At 38.8% G+C, this 20,099-nt stretch overlaps 1 protein-coding gene across 3 annotated transcripts in view; it reads right to left on the bottom strand.

The window, feature by feature from the left end:
* Nucleotides 1–20,099, bottom strand: part of LOC140225863 (ATP-binding cassette sub-family D member 3-like) — a 131,962-nt gene that overhangs the window by 19,324 nt on the left and 92,539 nt on the right. For all 3 annotated transcript variants that reach the window (XR_011900747.1, XM_072305838.1, XM_072305839.1), the window contains exons 14-15: nt 19,049–19,222; nt 8,191–8,352 (exon numbers count right to left, since the gene is read on the bottom strand). Coding sequence is in view for 2 of the 3 variants with exons in the window: in XM_072305838.1 (XP_072161939.1) it covers nt 8,191–8,352; nt 19,049–19,222 (336 nt within the window). In the remaining variant the exon portion in view is untranslated. The remainder of the gene's footprint in view (nt 1–8,190; nt 8,353–19,048; nt 19,223–20,099) is intronic.

Raw genomic sequence — 20,099 nt, 5'->3', positions numbered from 1 at the left:
ATCTATCGCGGTGAATCTTGGTACCAGGTAGTATTTTTGGATGGGAAACTCGAATTTCTGATCGAATTTTGAAAATTCGAAAATCCGAGATGGTGGATGTGGCCGAAAATGACCTTACTTGAGTAAGTATCCCCTGGGGGATCTTTCATTCCTCGGACACACGTTTAAAGGGGAGCTCAGAAGACGCAACCTCAAACTTGTTTTTCGTGGATTGAAATGCGAAAAATATCGGAGAAAATTATTGTGGCTTATGCGTAGTAAATACTTCAAAAAACGCAAAAATCAAAAATCACTGAACAAGCTCAATGTCAAAATTTGAAAAATTTCAATTTTTCGAAACTCGGCTAGGAATTTGAGTTTCCCGGCCAAAAATACCCCCTATGCAACCAAGATTCACCACGATAGGTCGAGCAGCCCGAGATAGCATTTTAGGCCACATCCGCCATCTTGGATTTTCAAATTTTCAAAATTTGACCAGAAATTCGAGTTTCCCGTTCAAAATCCCTAGTAGCACTGTTACACAATGGAATGTTTTTAAAATGTTTCAAATTACGTCAATCTCGGATCAGTCATTGACATATGTTTCCAACAAATTTTCAAAACGAATACATGAAATTGGCAAGTTGGCCGTGTCTTTGAAACGTATTGAAAACAAATCGAAAATGTTTCTAATTGCGGTCATTCAAACTTTTTTAAAAATAAGTTGGAAACGTTTCAAACTTATTTCAAAAAGGCATAAATAACCCACCCGAAAAATGTGTAAGAATTGTGTCAGCTATGTGTTGTCAATATATTGCAGTCCGTTCAATAAACTATATCAGAAAGGTTTCAAAAACATTTCAAAACCATTGCCACAGCTAAGCCTATGATTGAAACATATTTACGGAACATTTCTGCCACAATTTATATGAAAATCAATGAACCTTTATTGACATCTATCGGAAAAAATTTGTAATTGTGTCAATTTCTTTTTTAACGACCCAGGCACAGATTCATATTATTGATTTGTGTACGATATGTTGGGAAAGGAGATCAACTAAATATTTTGGAAACATTTCTAAAACATATTTAAAACGTTGCTGCAGAAATTCTTGGAAGTTCGAAGTTTCTGAGAAATAAACCTGACATATTTCTGACACAATTTAAGTAGCAACGTTTCCAAGATCCTTCAAAAACATGTTTCAGAAACAACTGGCAGATATTTCGTATTTTTAATCTGATAAGGTACAGCTATATGTTGAATCTATGTATGAAACGTGACGGAATGGTATTTGAAACGCCCTCAGATTTTCGTGTACGGATTTCCCTCATTGCTCTCCAGTTGAAATACTCGTATCACTCTCATTTAATTGATCCGCGGCGATCGTACGTCATAACCATTTATAAAATTAATTTAAACGCATAAGGGTAAGGAAATTTATTTCAGAAATGTGTCAGGAATATATCAGTTAAACAAAACAGTGCTTTGATTGTCATTAAAACCTGGTGAACACAAGTTGAAAACATTTCTCAGACCTTTCTAAAAATTTTCCCAGATCAAACTGAACCCACCAGAGAGCGTTGACGTTTCATTTTCCAATTTTACCAAATTTTGGTTTATTTTTTTGTCTCAAGGTTTACTTTTTGGCTATTTAATTATGCAGAGTTAAAAATAGTTTTAAATTCTTGGTATGCATCGCATTTATCTCCATAAGAGCTTATAAGTTATGGATTATCTAAAATATTGAAACCGTACATCATGCTTTGCGTATACTTTTCTAAAGTGAGGACGTCCTAATCCCTCTGATAGCTTAATACTGATGGAGTGAACCCATAGTTCCATACTCTCCTTAGGCATAGTCTGTAATCAGGCCGCCCAGGCACTTGATTTGATAGCTATAATGCCTCCACGACGTTTGCTAAAACAGATGTCTGAAAATTTTTTTACGGTTAAGAAGTAGTGACATGCGGATGTATTCAACACAGAGTGGGCTCGTGTTTAACACTACATGGACTGTAGTGATTATACCGAAAATGTGTCATAAACATTTAGAAAATCAGAGGAAAATCTGAGTTAAAGGCTCATTGTTTTACAAATGTGTCAGAAATGTGTCAAAAATGCACTGCCAACGGAGACCTTTGCCCATTGTGTCATTGAAATATGTAAAAAATGAATTCGAAACATTTCGGTGACACAATCTGCAAATGTTTCACAGACACATAAAATGTGGTGACATGGGAATGTGTTGAACACAGAGTGGCTTCGTGTTTGACACTTCATTCGGGTTTTTAAAGTATCACGTGAAAACATTTCAGAAATGAGGCTTGGTGTCATTGACACGTTTTAAAAACATCTCTAAGATTAGGTGTGCTATTACGGTACCTCCTGGTACCAAAAATCAGCAAGATCGATCAAACAAGAGCCGGGATAGCATTTTAGGCCACATCCGCCATCTTCACAGAACATAAAATGTGGGGACATGGGAATGTGTTGAACACAAGGCGCTGGCTTCGTGTTTGATCACTTCATTCGGGTTTTTAAAGTATCACGTGAAACATTTCAGAAATGAGGCTTGGTGTCATTGACACGTTTTAAAAACATCTCTAAGATTAGGTGTGCTATTACGGTACCTCCTGGTACCAAAAATCAGCAAGATCGATCAAACAAGAGCCGGGATAGCATTTTGGCCACATCCGCCATCTTGGATTTTTGGATTTTCAAAATTTGACCAGAAATTCAAGTTTCCCGTCGAAAAATACCCCCGGTTACCAAAATCAACAGGATCCATCGACAGGAGCCGAGATAGCATTTTAGGCCACATCCGCCATCTTGGATTTTTGGATTTCAAAATTTGCCTGAAAATTCGAGTTTCCCGTCGAAAAATACCCCCGGATACCAAAAATCACAAGATCCATCGAACAGGAGCCGAGATAGCATTTTAGGCCACATCCGCCATCTTGGATTTTTGGATTTTCAAAAATTTGACCAGAAATTCGAGTTTCCCGTCGAAAAATACCCCCGGATACCAAAAATCAGCAAGATCCATCGAACAGGACCGAGATAGCATTTTAGGCCACACCCGCCATCTTGGATTTCTGAATTTTCAAAATTTGACCAGAAATTCGAGTTTCCTGTCGAAAAATACCCCCCGGTACCAAAAGTCAGCAAGATCGGTCGAACAGGAGCCGAGAATGCCGAGAAAGCATTATGCCGTCCTGTCTATAGTTCCGATTTGCAAAATGGGAAATCCGAGTTTCGCATTACGCAATAGGGAACCATAGTATAGGTCCCAATTGCAAAATGAACTTCGCGTGATCCTGCGACGGCAAATTTTTGCGGGGTCGCTGAAGCGGGATAAAAATTGTTTTTGAGGATTTCCTTTTTCTCAATAGTAAGTAATACCCTCCTGATAAGGAATTCATCATAAAAGGAAAATCGAAAATTTGACCCTAGTTCCTTATTGCATAAAGCTGTCCATATGGTCCCCCTTTAACTTGAGACTTTCAGGATAAAGGGCAGTTTTAGAGGGTGAGTGAATGTAGGTTATTTTGAAGGTCACGACGAAACCAGTGTTTTGAAGTATCAAGTATCACCGACTAAGATCGGACTAGTTCGAAAACTCATCTCCTTTTGGACTTCAGATTTTCTGGATAAGGGGTGGTTTTAGAGGAATATAGGTTGTCTTGAACGCCACGACGAGACGAGTTTTTTGAGGTATCACCGACTATGATCGGACGAATTCGGAAAATCATCCCCCAGTGACCTTGACGTTACTGAACTAAGGGATGGGTCGATTTTCACCAAAAATGAAACATGATGTAGACCTCATAGCAGTGAAGAACCATTCTTAGTTTCGTTTTGATCGTATCGGTAGTGCCGGAAAAAAACGGTCGCAAAGGTTCGTTACATCCCAGCTATAAATATACACATATAAATATATGAGGACATGTATGTAACAATGGCGGTCGCTGACATCCGCCATTTTTAGGGCAAACGCTTTTTTCGAATTCTGGAACCCTTAATAATGCCTGTGCAAATTTTCAGACTTCCAGCGTAATTTTTCGGCGAGATATGGACTGAAAAACATGTCATTTGTAAAAACAGCGGATGTGAGAATCCACTGTTTTCTCCGGCCGGCGCGGCAGGACACCGTGAAGATTCGAACCCACTTGCGATAACTGCCCGCCCACCGGCCATGGGCTGTAGCTGACACCCTAATTATACGTATCGGGACCGTCTCACCAGACTTGTTGAATTTTTAACTAATTTTAGAATTTTTCCTTGTTTTTGTTGTAAAAGTTACAAACGGTTTAGTTTCTTGTTCAATTTTGTTAAATGACTCAGCATTGACTAACTTTTGGTTCATTTCAATCGTTTCACCAGCCTTACCCTTCCTGAAAACTTTGCTTCATACATAAAAAAGTGTTTGAAAGTGATTTTATAAGGAGGAGTATCGTCTTGGGCCTTTTCCGGCCCCACCTGGATTTTGCTGAATGTTTCATATTTTCAAAGTACTTGTCTTAGGTAGACTTTATGCCAAATATTTTACCGAACGGAGCCCATGCAAAGGTGCAACAACGCCTCAAACCCAGAATCTTGGCATCAAAAAATAGTTATTTTCGTCGACTTCTTCGACTGTTATCACTCTTTCAGCAGATGATTCCTAAGTATTTTTTGGCGTACTTTCCGTTTCTGGCCATTTTAAAGGCCTTCGATAAATTTAAAGGGGCCTTATGGCCCATTATTGCCGTTTTTTGGCCCATTTTTAGGGGTTTTTTCAATTTTACACAAGCAGAAATCAATTCAAACTAAGAACCTTGTACGTTTTTGAAAAGAACGCCAAAAAATGAATAAAAAATGTTCGGTACAACTTTTTACTACGTTGCCAATTTTTGATAAAAATCGTCCCAAAGAGCCAAAAATTGTCCCAAAGAGCCAAAAATGGCCAAAATTCGATTAATTGCCTCGCTTAAGGTTCCAGAAAGTCGGGTACAACTTTCATATTGACGTACACAACAGCTCTTACCTATATATACAACATATCAAAAAATTATAGATGTACCTGGATTCCCACGATGTGACAATTGACCGGGATGTCGATTTTAGCGGCCTTTTTTGACTTGAAGGTAGCTCTTTTGAATGTTATTTCGACTTTAGTCACCCTCTATGGGTGTGTACTATATGTATTTTTCTACATAATTTTCATATCTGCCCATAAAATTGCTTCCTGTAAATTTTAAAAGGCCGAACGGTCCATTGTTGCCAATTTTGACCAATTTTTAGGGATTTTTTCAAGTTTATATGTGTGAAACTTAATTTAATCTAAAAACCATGTACATTTTTGGAAGGAACATAAGGAACATAAAAAAATACATAAATATCTGATTTGAAACTTTTCCCTATGTTGCCAAATTTTCGAGAAAAATCGTCCTGAAGCGCCAAAAATGCCAAAAATTGGATTAAAAATCATGTCGAAGGTTCCAGGAAGTGAATTTTAAGGTTTCTTTCACTACAAATAACGTATCGAAAATGGATAATTGCAATGCGTCTCACGGAACATGTAATGGCTCAGATGAACGTGACAAAACGGACCCTCAAGGTGCTTTTACCTTATCCTTCACTCCAGTTCATTCCTTTATTCCTGTAACCTCGAGATGATCCTTGGTTCTCAAGATGCTTTCTACAAGCCAAATATACCAAACAACAGAAACTGCGTGGGGAAAGTGTCCCACGATCCACATGAAAGTCATAATTCATTTTCTCGAACCATCGACATGATGATTAATCCAATTTTTGGCGCTTCAGGACGATTTTTCTCGAAAATTTGGCAACGTAGGGAAAAGTCACAAATCAGATGTGATGAGCAAGCAAACTTAGGGTAGGTGAGCATAGAGTCCAATCTCTCGGAGGCGATGTTACATAATCTTGGAACAAGGGGTTTTGGGCCTGGGGCTGGTGATGATTATGCAACAAAAAATGGGATCAGAGCATTTCAAAGACAAACATTTATGTACATATAAACATAAACAGGCAAGAATATATGACGCCATCGTGAAAAGTATCGTCCTCTACGGAAGTGAAGTGTGGTCTTTGATGAAGAGAACGCAAGAATGGTTAAGGGCAACTGAAATGGATTTTTAGCAGCTATTTGCCGGAATCTGGAGATAGGACCGTGTCTGAATGACAGAATTCGCCAGATGATGAAGGTTAAAAGAGATATTGTGCACGTCGTCATGTTCAGTTAGTTATGCAGGAATGGATATGTGCAAAAAATGTCGGAGGAGAGGCTGCCCAAACACGTTCTGGATTGGGTATCACCTGGGAAGAGGCGACGGGGACGTCCCGTTAAGGGATGGCGGCAGGGTGTTGACAAAGGGATGTTGCAGTGTCAGTTGCCCGATAACCCATAAGAAGAGAGGCATATGTGGTGTTTGGGTTTTGCAGAACGCCAGAAGGCGTTGTAGGAGAGACTTCATGTATACATAGAAAAATATGAAAGATACTTTGTAGTCCTTCCGATTGTGTAGAGAGATTTTTGGGAGGAGAGAGGATTGCAAAGAATCTTCATTTTCGGCAATTTTCACCGCTCTACCGGTAGGTCCAAAAACTGTCGAATCAAGTTCAAATTTTTCGTGGATGATACTGATGCAAAGCATCAACATTCAACAGGAAAACCCAGTGGAGCAGGACTTTTCAAAACTTCTGGAATTACGACAAACTGTACTGTGGAAAGCCCTTTGGGAATCTTCAACCTCAACATGCCTGTTTCTCTTGAACAGTAAGGTTAGGCAGACCAGGTTCTTCCATCTCACAGTGGTCGGGTCAATTAGGGGTCGCTTCGACGGCTGTTCACCAGCTGATGGCCACTGCTGTCCCGGTCTTCGGTGGGCCCCTGTCATGAGGGGCGTTTCGGCGACCCTCATGACAGGGGCAGTGGAGCAAATTTTTCCCCTCATCCAAAAAAAAAAAAAGGTAAGAATAGGCTTTTGATATGGAGAGGACGGAGGGGGCCTGCGCAATGCGCTCCCTCCCCACATGGCCCTGGGGAACCCTCTATAGACTCTTAAACCTGAAATACATGAAAAGTTACCTTACAATCGCTCCGAATTGGAACTTTTCAAGAGATATTACGTTTATTGAGAGGAAAACTGGCGTTAATTGCGGGGAGCTTTAAAACGGCAGCGCCAGCCTCCCCCCCCCCCGCCCTTTGGATGGTCTCTAATTTGATTGGAAATTGAGAGACACAATAATTTTTTACTATCTACTTACTGAACTTTTGCGTGGATTCCATTTTTGAATTGAACTAACCACTTTTCAACACAATTCTTAGATGCCTGGATGCCCTCCCCCCCCAAAAAAAAAACCTCCTGAAGGGGCGTGGGGAGTCCTAGAAATATAAAATTTGGATTCTTTTCCACCGATTCCCCATTCTACTTAACCACTTTTCGAAACCCCAAAACAAGTTTTTCTTGGAAAAAGGCCTGGTAAGATACGTCTGGGCCACTTTAGATATATACGGATATTCTTAATTAATCAAGAATTATTGGAGAAAGTTCGTTAAAGCAGCCATTTTTCAACCGATTTCAGCCGCCACCGAATGAATCTCTTTCGGGATGACATGATGGGTAAAAGAAGCCCAAACACGAGTGTATATGTTGCCGGTTGAAAGTCAAGCAAATTTTTTTGAAAGAACCGATCAAGGGACCCTGAAGCAACCGATTTGTCTCGCCAGACCTCCAATTTCTTTTTCCTGACCAAAATCTCCATCGAACGAGGTAGGTGGCCAATTTATATTATTCCGGTTAAGTGAACTATTCATGAGCTCTCGGTTTTTAATCAACATAATACATTGACCAATGATGCATCATATCAACACATTATATTGGAGTTGACTGTTCTTTTAATTTGAAAACTATAAAATTTATTTCTCTCAGAACTGTTTTCTCAGCAATATTTTGTACTACAAATGCAGGATAGCAAAAATATCCCCATTCTGTCGAAAAAGAGGTCTGTGCGGTGCGCCCCCTCCCTGCACAGTCCTGGGGTTCTTCCTGGTCTTCTCAAGCCTAAAGTATCGTATTTTTCATGAAAAGTTACCTTAGTTGGGTATTAATAATAGTATTAATTAAATCAATAGTATTTGGACATTGCTAAAAGGATAAACGCAGTTGAAGGGTTTGCATAAGACAAGAAGACAGAATAAAAGATACCTCATGATGTTTCCATAAAGAGCGTCTGTGTGAGACTGTGAAAAGCGTGATGCCAACCTCTCGACAATATTGGTACATAGAACCCTCAACATCAACACTAACTGCACTTGTACATTCATCCAGAATGGCAAATTGAGGCGAGTGGTAGAACAGTCTAGCCATCTGAAAAGAATTATTGAGAATGTATACTAACAATTAGTATTGATAAGTAATGTCAAATATCCTTCACTACTGATGTAAATTAAAATTATGGGAAGGTTCAGGCACAGTGAAATCTCAGTGAGTGGTGAAATAAGTTGGTTTATCAATTAGTCATATTCAGATAAAGCTAAGTTTTTCACTGGCCTCATCTGTAATTGAAAGGAATAAAGACCATGATCCTATTACTCTCTGTATTAACATTCATCCAATTTTGACTAGAAGGCCCTCGTGTTAGGTCTCAGTGCTGACTGACTGGCTCAAAATCCGAGAAAAATTAGCCCGTGAAATAGAGCCATAACAACCCCGGATAACCCCATAACAAATATAAATGAGTTAGCTAAAGATATGGAGAAGCTATCCCTGCAAATTCAAGATGCAGCCAAATCCAGTGCTCCCACAGCGTCTAATAACTGCAAAAGCTAATCCACTGAAACTTCCTTCTGAGATAGTAGACCTGATTACACAGAGGCGCACAGTCAGGGGAAAAATACTACATACAAAATTCACTGAGGATAAAAAGGAGTACAACGGACTGAATAAAATTGTATAAAAGCGCTTGAAAGTTTTTCGAAATGAGAAATTTGAGAAATTCATTTGAAGTCCGAGCTCACAGAGAATAATGAATATACTCCGTGGAAAGCCACTAGGTCATTTAAAAGATCGGAGCAAGCAAGTTTCCCTATAAAAAGAGGCAATAAAACTTGGGCAACCAATAATGAAGAAAAGGCAGATGTAATGGCTTCTCATCTTGGAAATGTGTTTCAACCGCATCCTGTTAAGCACAGTAAAATTAGCAAAAATGAGGACATAGAAAACTTAATTTCTTAAACAGATAAAATAAGTCCTATTACTCAAGATGAAATTTTCAGAGAGATTAAAACTAAAATTAATTTACGCAAAGCTCCTGGGTTTGATATGATCTCAGGCATCATATTTAAATAGCTCCCTACCAAGGCCTCACAAAAACTTGTCAAAATTTTCTACGCTGTAATCAAAATAAAATATGTTCCTTCACAGTGGAGGAAGGCAGAAATTACATAATCCTTAAGTTTGGCAAACCAGCATCAGATCCCTCATCGTATCCACCCATATCTTTAATACCTATTACGGACAAGTTATTAAAAAAATTGTATATTAAAAGACTTTTGAAAATAATTGATAAGAAGCATTTAAAATTAATGAGCAGTTTGGATTCCGAAGCAAATACAGCACATTGGAACAATTTCCCCGAACCACAAATTTTATAGAAAAAAAAAACGCTTTCCAGCCACAGTGGAAACGAAAGGTATATTTCGACTAATCGTTTCTATGAAAACAGTTGCGCCTATTGAGCCTGACCGGTCGGAAAATCTTCCCCCTAGAACTTGATATTTTCAGGATAAAGAGTGGTTTTAGAGGGTGAGTGAATGTAGGTTGTTTTGAGGGTCACGACGAAACCAGTGTTTTGAAGTATCACCTCCTAAGATCGGACAAATTCAAAAACTCATCCCCCTTTGAACTTCACATTTTCTGGATAAGGGGTGGTTTTAGAGGGTAGGTGAATATAGGTTGTTTTGAAGGCCACCCACGACGAGACAAGTTTTTTGAGATATCACCGACTAAGATCGGACGAATTCGGAAAATCATCCCCCAGTGACCTTGACCTTACTGAACCAAGGGATGGGTCGATTTTCACCAAAAATGAAACATAATGTAGACCTCATAACAGTGAAAAACCATTCTTAGTTTCGTTCTGATCGTATCGGTGGTTCCGGAAAAAAACGGTCGCAAAGGTTCGTTAGATCTCATATATATATATACACACACACACTCACACAGTCTTGTACGACAATAGTTGTGGGGCCACTGGACTTGTGTGTTGTTGTAAAACTAACCTAACCTAACCTAACTTAACCTAACCTGACCTATCAGGCTTTTTTTTTGCCGATAAATGCCATTTTCTGTCACGATTTTGGTTGTGGGGCCACGCTGCGTGGCCCCACAAGGTGGAGAAGAAGCGTGTACAGAGGCCCCATAACCATTGCCATACAATCGCTCGCAAACACACACACACACACACACACATATATACACATTTGTACATATATATGTATTTGTACATATATATGTATTTGTACATATATATGTATTTATATATATATATATACTTGGATGGATTTAAATGAGATGTACAACGGTTACACATATAAATTTAGATATTTATTTCGCCAACGTTTCGGAGGCTCATTGCCTCCTTCATCAGGGCATGAGATGGCACTAACATTACAAAAACAGACAACGAGGAGAACGGTCCGCGGTTCCTCGTTGTCTGTTTTTGTAATGTTAGTGTCATCTCATGCCCTGATGAAGGAGGCAATGAGCCTCCGAAACGTTGGCGAAATAAATATCTCAATTTATGTGTGTAACGGTTGTACATCTCAATTATATATATATATAACATTTTCAATCGATAAAATAAAGGTTAAAATACAGTGCCTATGGGTGCCTACAGTGGCTAAATGAGTGCCTTGCTACTCTGGTCTGAGAGACGACTGTATTTTAACCTTTATTTTATCGACTGAAAATGTCCAAGAATTTGGACGAAACGTCTTGGTTTCAATTTTGAATGTGTAAGCCTTCTTTCCCCAGATGTGTTTTCAGTGTATTTATTTTGGGCTACGTTAGATTCACTTTTACATATATATATATAACACCTACATTTTTCAACTCAAGGCTTCAGGATCGATGCTCTTTGAGCGAAAATTACGAGGTCGTACCGTTTGCAATACGTAGATATTTCTTAGAAATCTACCTAAAAAGCACTTGAAAAAGGAGAAATGCGCAATGCAGTCTTCCTTAATGTGGCTCAGGCATTCAATAGGATCTGGCATGAAAAGTTAAAAAATTAATTAGTTGAAACAAATAATTAAAGCTGCCGAATGAAGTGCCCTTTCTCCATAGAACAAAAAAAATCAATCAGATTAGTTATTTTCTCTCTGGTAAGTCAACTTTCTTCATACGTATTGTGTCCTTTTACATACTCAAATGCAATTACAGGACATACATGCTCTTTTTTACTCATTTCGCACCTCCTACAACATGTATTCTATGCATGTTTCTGTAAAAAATTATACACGTCTTGGTTTCCTAATGTTGTTCTTGCCTCGAAAAAACTAAAGAAGACCAGTAGTTTTTTGGAGTCAAATTAAAAAGCACATAATCAAACAGACATAACAAACTTTTATTCTTGTATACAAAATGAGATCTTATCTTTTCCGACCTCACTTCCCTTCCTCTCTGATCAACTCTTTTTCTTCTATATCTTTCCCTCTTCTTCTATTTTTTGGACCATCAAACCCAGCCCACTCGTCCTCAGAATCGCAACTTTCACCACTCATACCTTTCACCACCTCCCAACTTTTCTTCCTTTTTTTCTTCTTTTTTTACTACTTCTGATACTACACAAGTGGTAATCCTACGCTTCTAGTGAGAGCCCCGCCCCCCTCCGTCCTGACTATGTACCATCCCGAGGCAACCGTTGTTTGAGACCATCAAACTCAGGTCGCCTAGACGGGAATCGAACCTGGCACCTCCTGATTATAGAGCCAGCGCTACAACCACTACACCACAGGAGGCCGAAACATTTTTCATATTATAATAATCGTTATTAACAGGGGGGAATAAAAACTATTTTCAGTCCTTTCTGCATGGACGTGATAGTCCGACTGTCTCAACAAAATGTCTATCAACCTTCTGTAAACAAATGTAGCTAAATTGTGGCTTTCATTAAAATATCTGCAACTGGGGTAAGTGATGAAACTTTACTTTTCAGTATCTTAGGCTGGCTGTGAGCAGCCGTTGCCAACACCGACAGTTCGACGGACAGCGCGCCGGCAACTCCAGCTGCGTGCCGATATGCTGAAGGGCTCACTTACCCAATACGTCCCACTCCTACAAAATAATTCATCTTGCACTCAACTAATAACCGGTTGAATTTATATTTGAAGCGATGATAGTTGAGGGTCTGAGGGATGTGTAGAGATGCTTTACCCAAAGAAGGCAGTTCTTAGGAAATGCCATTTCTGCACCAAACGCATCAATTCTCAAAGGATCGCATAGTGGATCTAGTAATCCAAAGGAGGTTGAAAGAGCATGCCAGTAGATGCAATTTTTCATGGGTGTTTATTAAACTGCATCTTGTGGCATACTCGTTCAAACTCGTTTAAACCTCAGAAGAAAGGAGACAGGCTGCTATACTCCATCAACAGCCAGAAAAGATGGTCGGCTGAACTTGGGCCTTGATGTTTCTTTTTTTATTTTCAACATACATATTTAGGTCTCAATGTTCATTTATCCTCACAGTCCAGGGGCCTGGTAAGTCTACCTGGAATTTCGGGTACAAACCTCGTATTTTGGCCTACAGTATGTTTTTTGGGTCGCTCAATCCGAATCTGAAGTTTCCTTCCTTGTATATGGTGTGCATTTGCCGCCATTTGGAGAAAATAGCCTATAAAGGCCTTTTTTGCGGTTTTTTCAAAATAGGGGCTATGTATGAGAAAAAATCTCGAATTTAGTTAATGTTTTGAAGATCTGACGTATCTAATTTGAAAGAAAATGGTATATGCTATATATACTATATACATTTGCTAGGTTTGCTAAAAAATTGAGGAAGATACAGCATCGTGAACATCGCGCCCATTCACGTTTTCGCGGCGCACCCGTCAGCGCGCACTGAGGGCCAGAGGTGCCGGTTGCGCGAGAAAAATTGATATCTCGGCTAAATCCGAACGAAAATCAATAAGTTTTGGTAAGCGGGGGTTTTTTTGGGTCGCTAATCTCGTATCTGATGTCAGGTTTGTTCAACATTTACGAGAAAAGTATGTTATGAGGATTTGAGCTAGTCCAGTGATGACTCATTTTTTTGAGCAATTGTACTGGGATTAGAAACTATTTTAACGCTGGAGAAACTTTCAAAAACAAAATTGAGAACTTGAAAGTGACCAAGAAGAGTCTGGAAAAAGACCTAAGATTTTTACAATTAGAAGAATAAAAGACGGGAATGTTCACAGAGGAACGCTTTATATGGTAATTTTTTTTGTCACTGTCTCCTCGTATCATTGGTTCTTGTGAGTTACCACGCTTGAATAAGAAGAATAACTTTGGAAATTAATGCCCTGCATGGTTTCACGGTTCTATGTTTTGCCGTTGTAAGCTGTTAAGTGGTATGTCAGAGGATCAAAGAAGCATCCTACGAATTTTCTTGAAAGTTTGAAAGGCGCTAGGCATGAGAATAGACAATATTTACTTACAACATTCACTGGAAATGCTGGTCAGCTGAACAGTATTTTTTTACCATTTTTGCACTTGGTGCAACATTCATGGACTTTAATAAATTCCGTACAAATGTTAACCAATTATCGGCTAAGCTCAAAATTCAGAAATTTAAAGAAAAAAATGGCTTTATATCAAATCAGCACTGTATTCAAATATCCAGGGACATGCTGTCGATTGAACTGGTCAACATTAGCAGCTTCTAGTGCGATTAAAATTTTCAATACTTTTGAGAAGCATGAAAACTGTAGAAAGTTGCTGTTATCATTTGGTATGTGAAAGGACACAATTATATTCAGGAAACCTAACATCATAAGTGAAGCAGCAGGACAAAATTTGCTTAAGGTGCATTGTACCATGGGTTAGAAGGGTTAATTCTGCCTTAGTTGGCACAAAGACATGACTGCAAAATTCCTAAATTTGACCATTTGGCAGCATTTCAAAGTCCGAGGGAGAAAAACACAAGCGAATAGCAGTTAAGGTTTGTCTGCACTGTTGCCAGTCTTGAGGAACGATCCACCTTAAACGCTTACATTATTAATAATGCAAAGTCCGGGGGAGAAAAACAAGTTTTCCAAGCAAATAGCAGTTAAGGTTTGTCTGCACTGTTGCCAATCTTGAGGAACGATCCACCCTAAACGCTTACATTATTAATAATGCAAATCATGGCTTGAAAGATTGACCCAACACCCTTCAGAATATCACATTAGGAATCATCATCATTGGAGACTAAAATAAAGTAGGTTTTTTTGGGTTCTTTTAACCCTTAAACGGTTTTCCGGTGTACTAAACAATTTCAGTTTTCATTTAAAGACGCATTTTGTCCTGCTGCGTCACATATAATACCCGTATGGTAGTATGTACCCAGGTGTAAACCCGGTACCCTTTGTATTTTTTCACAAAGAATCTATTTTTGAAGTCAAAATGTCGATTTATCAAAGACTTGCATTGAGGAATCAAAATTTCTTGGGATATACGCAAAAAAAATCGCTTTTTTGGGCAAAGTATTGCAAAAAACGATATTTTAAATCGATATCTTAATTTGTAAACCACAAAAATAGAATCCTTGACTCAAATTATCGATGAAAACACGTATGGAACGTGCCAGTTGTGTCTCTACAATTATCCAGAAATTATCTTTAAAAAAACACTGTAAAAATGAAAATTTGAGATTTTGGAAGTTCGAGCCTCATGTATTCGATAAAAGTGTTGTCCTATGGAGCCAGGATTTTTTCCTCATCATTTGAAACCAAAAGGCAACTCACTTTCACTAGCCGTCGATGCCGAGAATCCCGGCATTCCGGCTATCATCTAGTGCCCGAACTGAAGAATGGTCAGTATACGCTGCTTTGAGGGTAAGTGCCTTGTGTATTAAAATTTATGTGAGCACTAATTTACTTATGCATCAAAATTTTTGCCCATATATCACTAATCAATAGAGTTTGATACAGTTAATGTTAAAAATTACCAAATTTTTCTCAGGAATCGAATGAAATACAACAATTTATAGTTTTGAAAACCAGTAAAATCGATTCCTCGTGAAAAAATATGTGGGACAATTTGTGCTTGATGATGAAATTGCGTGTTTGAGGGCATCTCCACTGACCTGAATAAGAAAAAACCTGATTTTTTAGGCATTTCAACGATGCGAATATTAGAAGGGCTTGAGCGCCATGATTCCGTTGGAATTACGGCTACGGACGATTTTTTCCCGTATTTTACACGCAATTTGGCCACCTTCTTTCCCTATTCAGATTATATAGCGCTCAAGTCAGGAATTTCGGTCACCCCTAAGGTACTCAGGTTCCCCCCCTCCAATGCTGGGTGATTATTCGATGAAATGTAGATGAATTCTCATCCCTTAGAGAGGCACTTTAACAAATTCCTCATCATCAATACAAAACTGAACACTCTTGAAAGCGGTATTTTTCGCAAGAAACGGGCCTCTCTGGCCCACAATAGGGCGGTCCGGCTAACTGCGGTCCACCAAGTTCCCAAGTGTTCCAAAGTTCCGAGTTCCGAAGTTCCTCAATTTTTTGGCATATGTAAGTACCATTTTCTTTCAAATTACGTCAGCTATTCAAATATTAACAAAATCCGGGATTTTTGCTCATGCGTTGCCACTATCTAAAAAAAATAACCGCAAAAAAAGGCCTTTTAAGGTCATTTATTCAAAATGGCGGCAAATGCACACCAGATACGTGTAAGGAAACTTCAGATTTGGATTCAGTGACTCAAAAAACATTAAGCAGCCCAAAAAAGTAGCTGTGTACCCAAAATTCCAGGTAGCCTCATTTTTAGCTACCAGGCGCCTGGACCATCAATATACATAGGCTGTCCCAAAAGTTTCGCATCAGTCCACTGTATAAGCCAACAAAGAAAGCTAGCAAGTTGCGGTTTGCAAAGTTCTTTAGATCAACTCCTTAGCTACAAAACGAGCCCTTGTCAGCTCATTTTGTCAAAAATTGACCAAGATACAGCGTTTTTTTGGAGACATGTTGGGTGGACCCCTCCAAGATTTTAGGACTTTTTTCAGGGAAAAAAAACAAACAAACAAAGTTTAAACATGAAGCAAACGGTTGATAGTGCGTATTATATCAGTGTGTTGAATACTCTTTGAACCCATATTCGTAGAAAACGCCCCGATATGAAGGAAACGGGTATCCTTCACCAGGACAACGCTCGTCCACACACATCCATTCTCACTCGCGAATTTATGAAGTTAAAAGACATGGTGATCCTCCCCCGTGTGACGAGGAAAAGTGAGAACTCGTACGATCCTGATCGTCAGAAAGCAAGCCTTCTGGAAAGGATCGAGCTTCAGCTGATCAAGCCACAAATTTAGGGTGCCAGATGCTCGTCGGGACGCCTGGTTTCGGGCGCCAGCACACTTGAAGTGCGTAATCAAAAATATAATGAGGTGATTTTCCTGAGATGAGGACAGGATTGGCAGGAAGGAATAATGAGAGCAAATTTGAACATACTGGAGTCAATTTTTATTGACGAGAAAAGAAAACTATTTCTTAAACACAATTACAAACTTAAAATTCTCAAAACAAAAAAAAAATAAACTAAATGCGAAATCAAAATTAGGATGGTTGAAGACGAATGAGTTAATCGGATTGACTTTTAAAATACTTTGAAAGGAACGGTGAAAGAGACATTTATGTTTTCGAACTTTTGATTATTTATTTGACCATAAATCTCCCGGACAACCGGTGCTACTCACCACGTGCACTCAATCTTGAATAGAAGATTTAGGATTCAAAATAAATACTTTCAAAATAAATTCAAATAGCGACCAAAGTTCCAGGTGCTACTCACCACGTGCACTCTTGGAATCTGACACGCATTAAGAGATTTTATTTGCCTAAAAAAAAATTAATTAAACTCAGTTTGTTTCTAAATAAATGTCGACAAAACAGAAATACATTTCGAGATTAATAATAGAAAGCTCGTGTAATTAGTTACTATAGGAGCTACCCGAAAATGGATGCACACAAGTAAGTAATTACAGCGAGAAGTCATACTTTCATTTGAAAGCGTGCTACTCAGCAGCTTTGCAAACGAAAGGATCCGAAGAAAATGAAGAACTCTGCGTCTAACTTATGTTCGTCGGATAGCCGCGTTGATGTACCGGTCGGGACCCCATCAAATTCATTTCATCTAGCTTCCGCGCGCATCGACCAACTTCATTCGACTCCAATAAATTAAATATACAATTAAATAATCTTTTCCTTACATCAAACTACTTGCCTAAATTAGCTTCACGACTTTCTTTTATCAATTTGGTGAAAACAATTAATTAATTAAGCTAAAATAATAAAAAATTGACTTTTTCTTAAAAGTTTGAGCGACTGAGCCACCGTGCACACGCTAAACAGCTGGGTAGTCGGGTACAAGAGGTTCCAGATCGCTCTGCGCGAGCGCTCGAGTGGCGCGCGGCGGCCGACCGGTGTACTGCGGTACTCCGCTACTTCACCGTTCCTACAGAATGCGCCACTGTCGCAATCACTTGCGGCAGCTGTAGCCATCGAAGTTTTTACATATGATTAAATCTCGGCACGGTTTAAAATTAAACAAAATTTCCTAGGTGATTACTTATTCGAAACTTAAGTGACGGAAAAATTACCGTCACACCCCGCAACCCCCCCCCCCCCCTACAGCCCGGATCTCGCGCCTTGCGATTTCTGGCTTTTTCCAGAACTAAAAAATGCTTAACGAGGTACCAGATTCAATTCAGTTGCTGATATTAAGGCTGCAGCTCAAGCTTTTTTTTGAACTCTCACTCCGAGGATTTCGCAAAAACGATTTTTGGTCAAATGGGAAGAACCCTTGCGTCTGTGCGTCAAAGCTGGATAAAAGTACTTTGAAAAAGAAAGAAGAAGCTTAGAATTGTCAGATGAGGAGCCATAAAGTATGTAAACTTCATTAGAAATACCTATTTTGTTCATTTCTTTTAATACACGCATTTAATCTTTAAACTTTGTTTGTTTTTTTCCTGAAAAAAGTCCTAAAATCTTGGAGGGGTCCACTCAACACGCCTCTGAAACAATCAATCTTCAATCTGGTATCTTGGTCAATTTTTGACGAAACGAGCTCAACAAGAGCTCGTTTTGTAGCTAATGAGTTGATCTAAGGAACTCTACAAACCGCAACTTGCTAGCTTTCTTTGTTGGCTTATACGGTGTACCGATGCGAAACTTTTGGGACAGCCTATGTATTTAAGCCTATCCCTACCAAATTTTGTTTGTTCAGCTTCAGCTGCAAAATGATTGCAAAAATCTGATGGGAGAAAAACTGAGCCATCAATTTCCAAAATGGCGGCCTATTTCTAGGGTAAAAGGAGAAAGTGAAGCTTGGAGTGACTTTATTCTTATTCTATACTTGTTGAAGAATATTCCTGCCATTTTTTGTCGATAAGTCAGTTAGAAACCACGAAAAATGAGAAAATAATGAAAATTGGCTTCCAGCTACCAAAATATAAGGTAGCATGAAAGAGTCGGCTTGTGTCTCGATTGATTTTCCCTATTATTACCTTAAGTAACATTCTAACCAATTTTAGGGTGGTAGCTCAAAATGCACTATTCAGACCATAAGCAACAATTAAGGCTTGCTCCTGTAACGTTATTTGGAAAAGAAAATAATGTTAGTTTAGGTATTTTGAAAGGACCCACAAAGTTTGCCTTCATTTTAAAAAACTCCTCTTTTCAGAGGTTACCGTGTCTTTTCACTACATTGTCAGATAAACTGAGTAAAATAGAAAGGGATAGCTGATATTTTATTAACATTAAATCAGCGCTGATCTTCAATTAATGTACAGTAGTAAAAAGAGCATTGCACTTACAGCAATTCTTTGCTTTTCACCACCAGACAGGATATCAATCCAATCTGCAACTGTATCCCAACCTTTGTCTCTACTGAGAAGATATGATAGTTGAACTCTATCCAGATGTTGCTCTAAGTCCGCATCAGTTTTGCCTCGGCGGATCATTTCTTCTCGAGTATGAGGGTATGTAACCTAAACATATGTACAAATTTCGTTTACAATACATACATCACATATCCAATACATGCATTGATTTATTTGAACAAAAACGGGTAAATAACATTGACTTGACTGGCGGAAACCACAAAAGGGGGCCAAACCTCACTTTCTTAACTTCCATACATGTATTAAGTTTTAATCTGAAGTGAATTTAAAACATCCGTTGATGCAGTTGAAAATTTGAGGATATGAGAAACTGAAAACTGCAAGAAAATTTGATAAAATGTGGTACAAATTGACTTTAAATCGTTAGCTTAAAACAGTTAGCTTTCACAGCTTTAATATCGAACTTAAAGTGTTTTCAACCACACCAACAGTTTTTTCTTGAAAAATTACACCGGACGATCTCAATAGTTGCCAAATTCCTCCTGGGTGCAACATCCCCATTGGGTCGATGTTTGGAAAAGAATTTTTTGGATGTCTTTAATGGGTATAAAAATACTGGCCCAAGGATTTTTTCCTACCATCCAGAATTTCTGTGGGGGAGGGGGAGCAGATGACACTACTTTCAATTCTAGGGGGGGCAGGGCCCGGGACCCCTCCCTTTTTACGCCCATGGTCTTAAAAGTACTTTTTTCCAGTATAATGACTAATTTTATCAGCAAATGAATGATCTAACTATGGGCGCCCTTGTATCTGCCTGTATTACAAACTTGGTTATGGACCACTTAGAAGCAGAGGTACTCAAAAAATTTGGATTGCCTTGAGGTGAAACAATGCATGGATTTTCATGAATGAATCGATCAATCGTTCAAAATGAACGTATGATTTTGGCTTCTGAAGACTTAATGCGTCCTCAAGATCAATTTCCCATAATACACATAGCTTTTTTCTTCTTTTTGTTTAATAT

Source organism: Bemisia tabaci, unplaced genomic scaffold (genome assembly GCF_918797505.1).
Source record: "Bemisia tabaci unplaced genomic scaffold, PGI_BMITA_v3".
In the NCBI taxonomy this organism is placed as follows: domain Eukaryota; kingdom Metazoa; phylum Arthropoda; class Insecta; order Hemiptera; family Aleyrodidae; genus Bemisia; species Bemisia tabaci.
The sequence above is the reverse complement of the archived record's forward strand: the minus strand, read 5'-3'. Positions and strand labels throughout refer to the sequence as shown.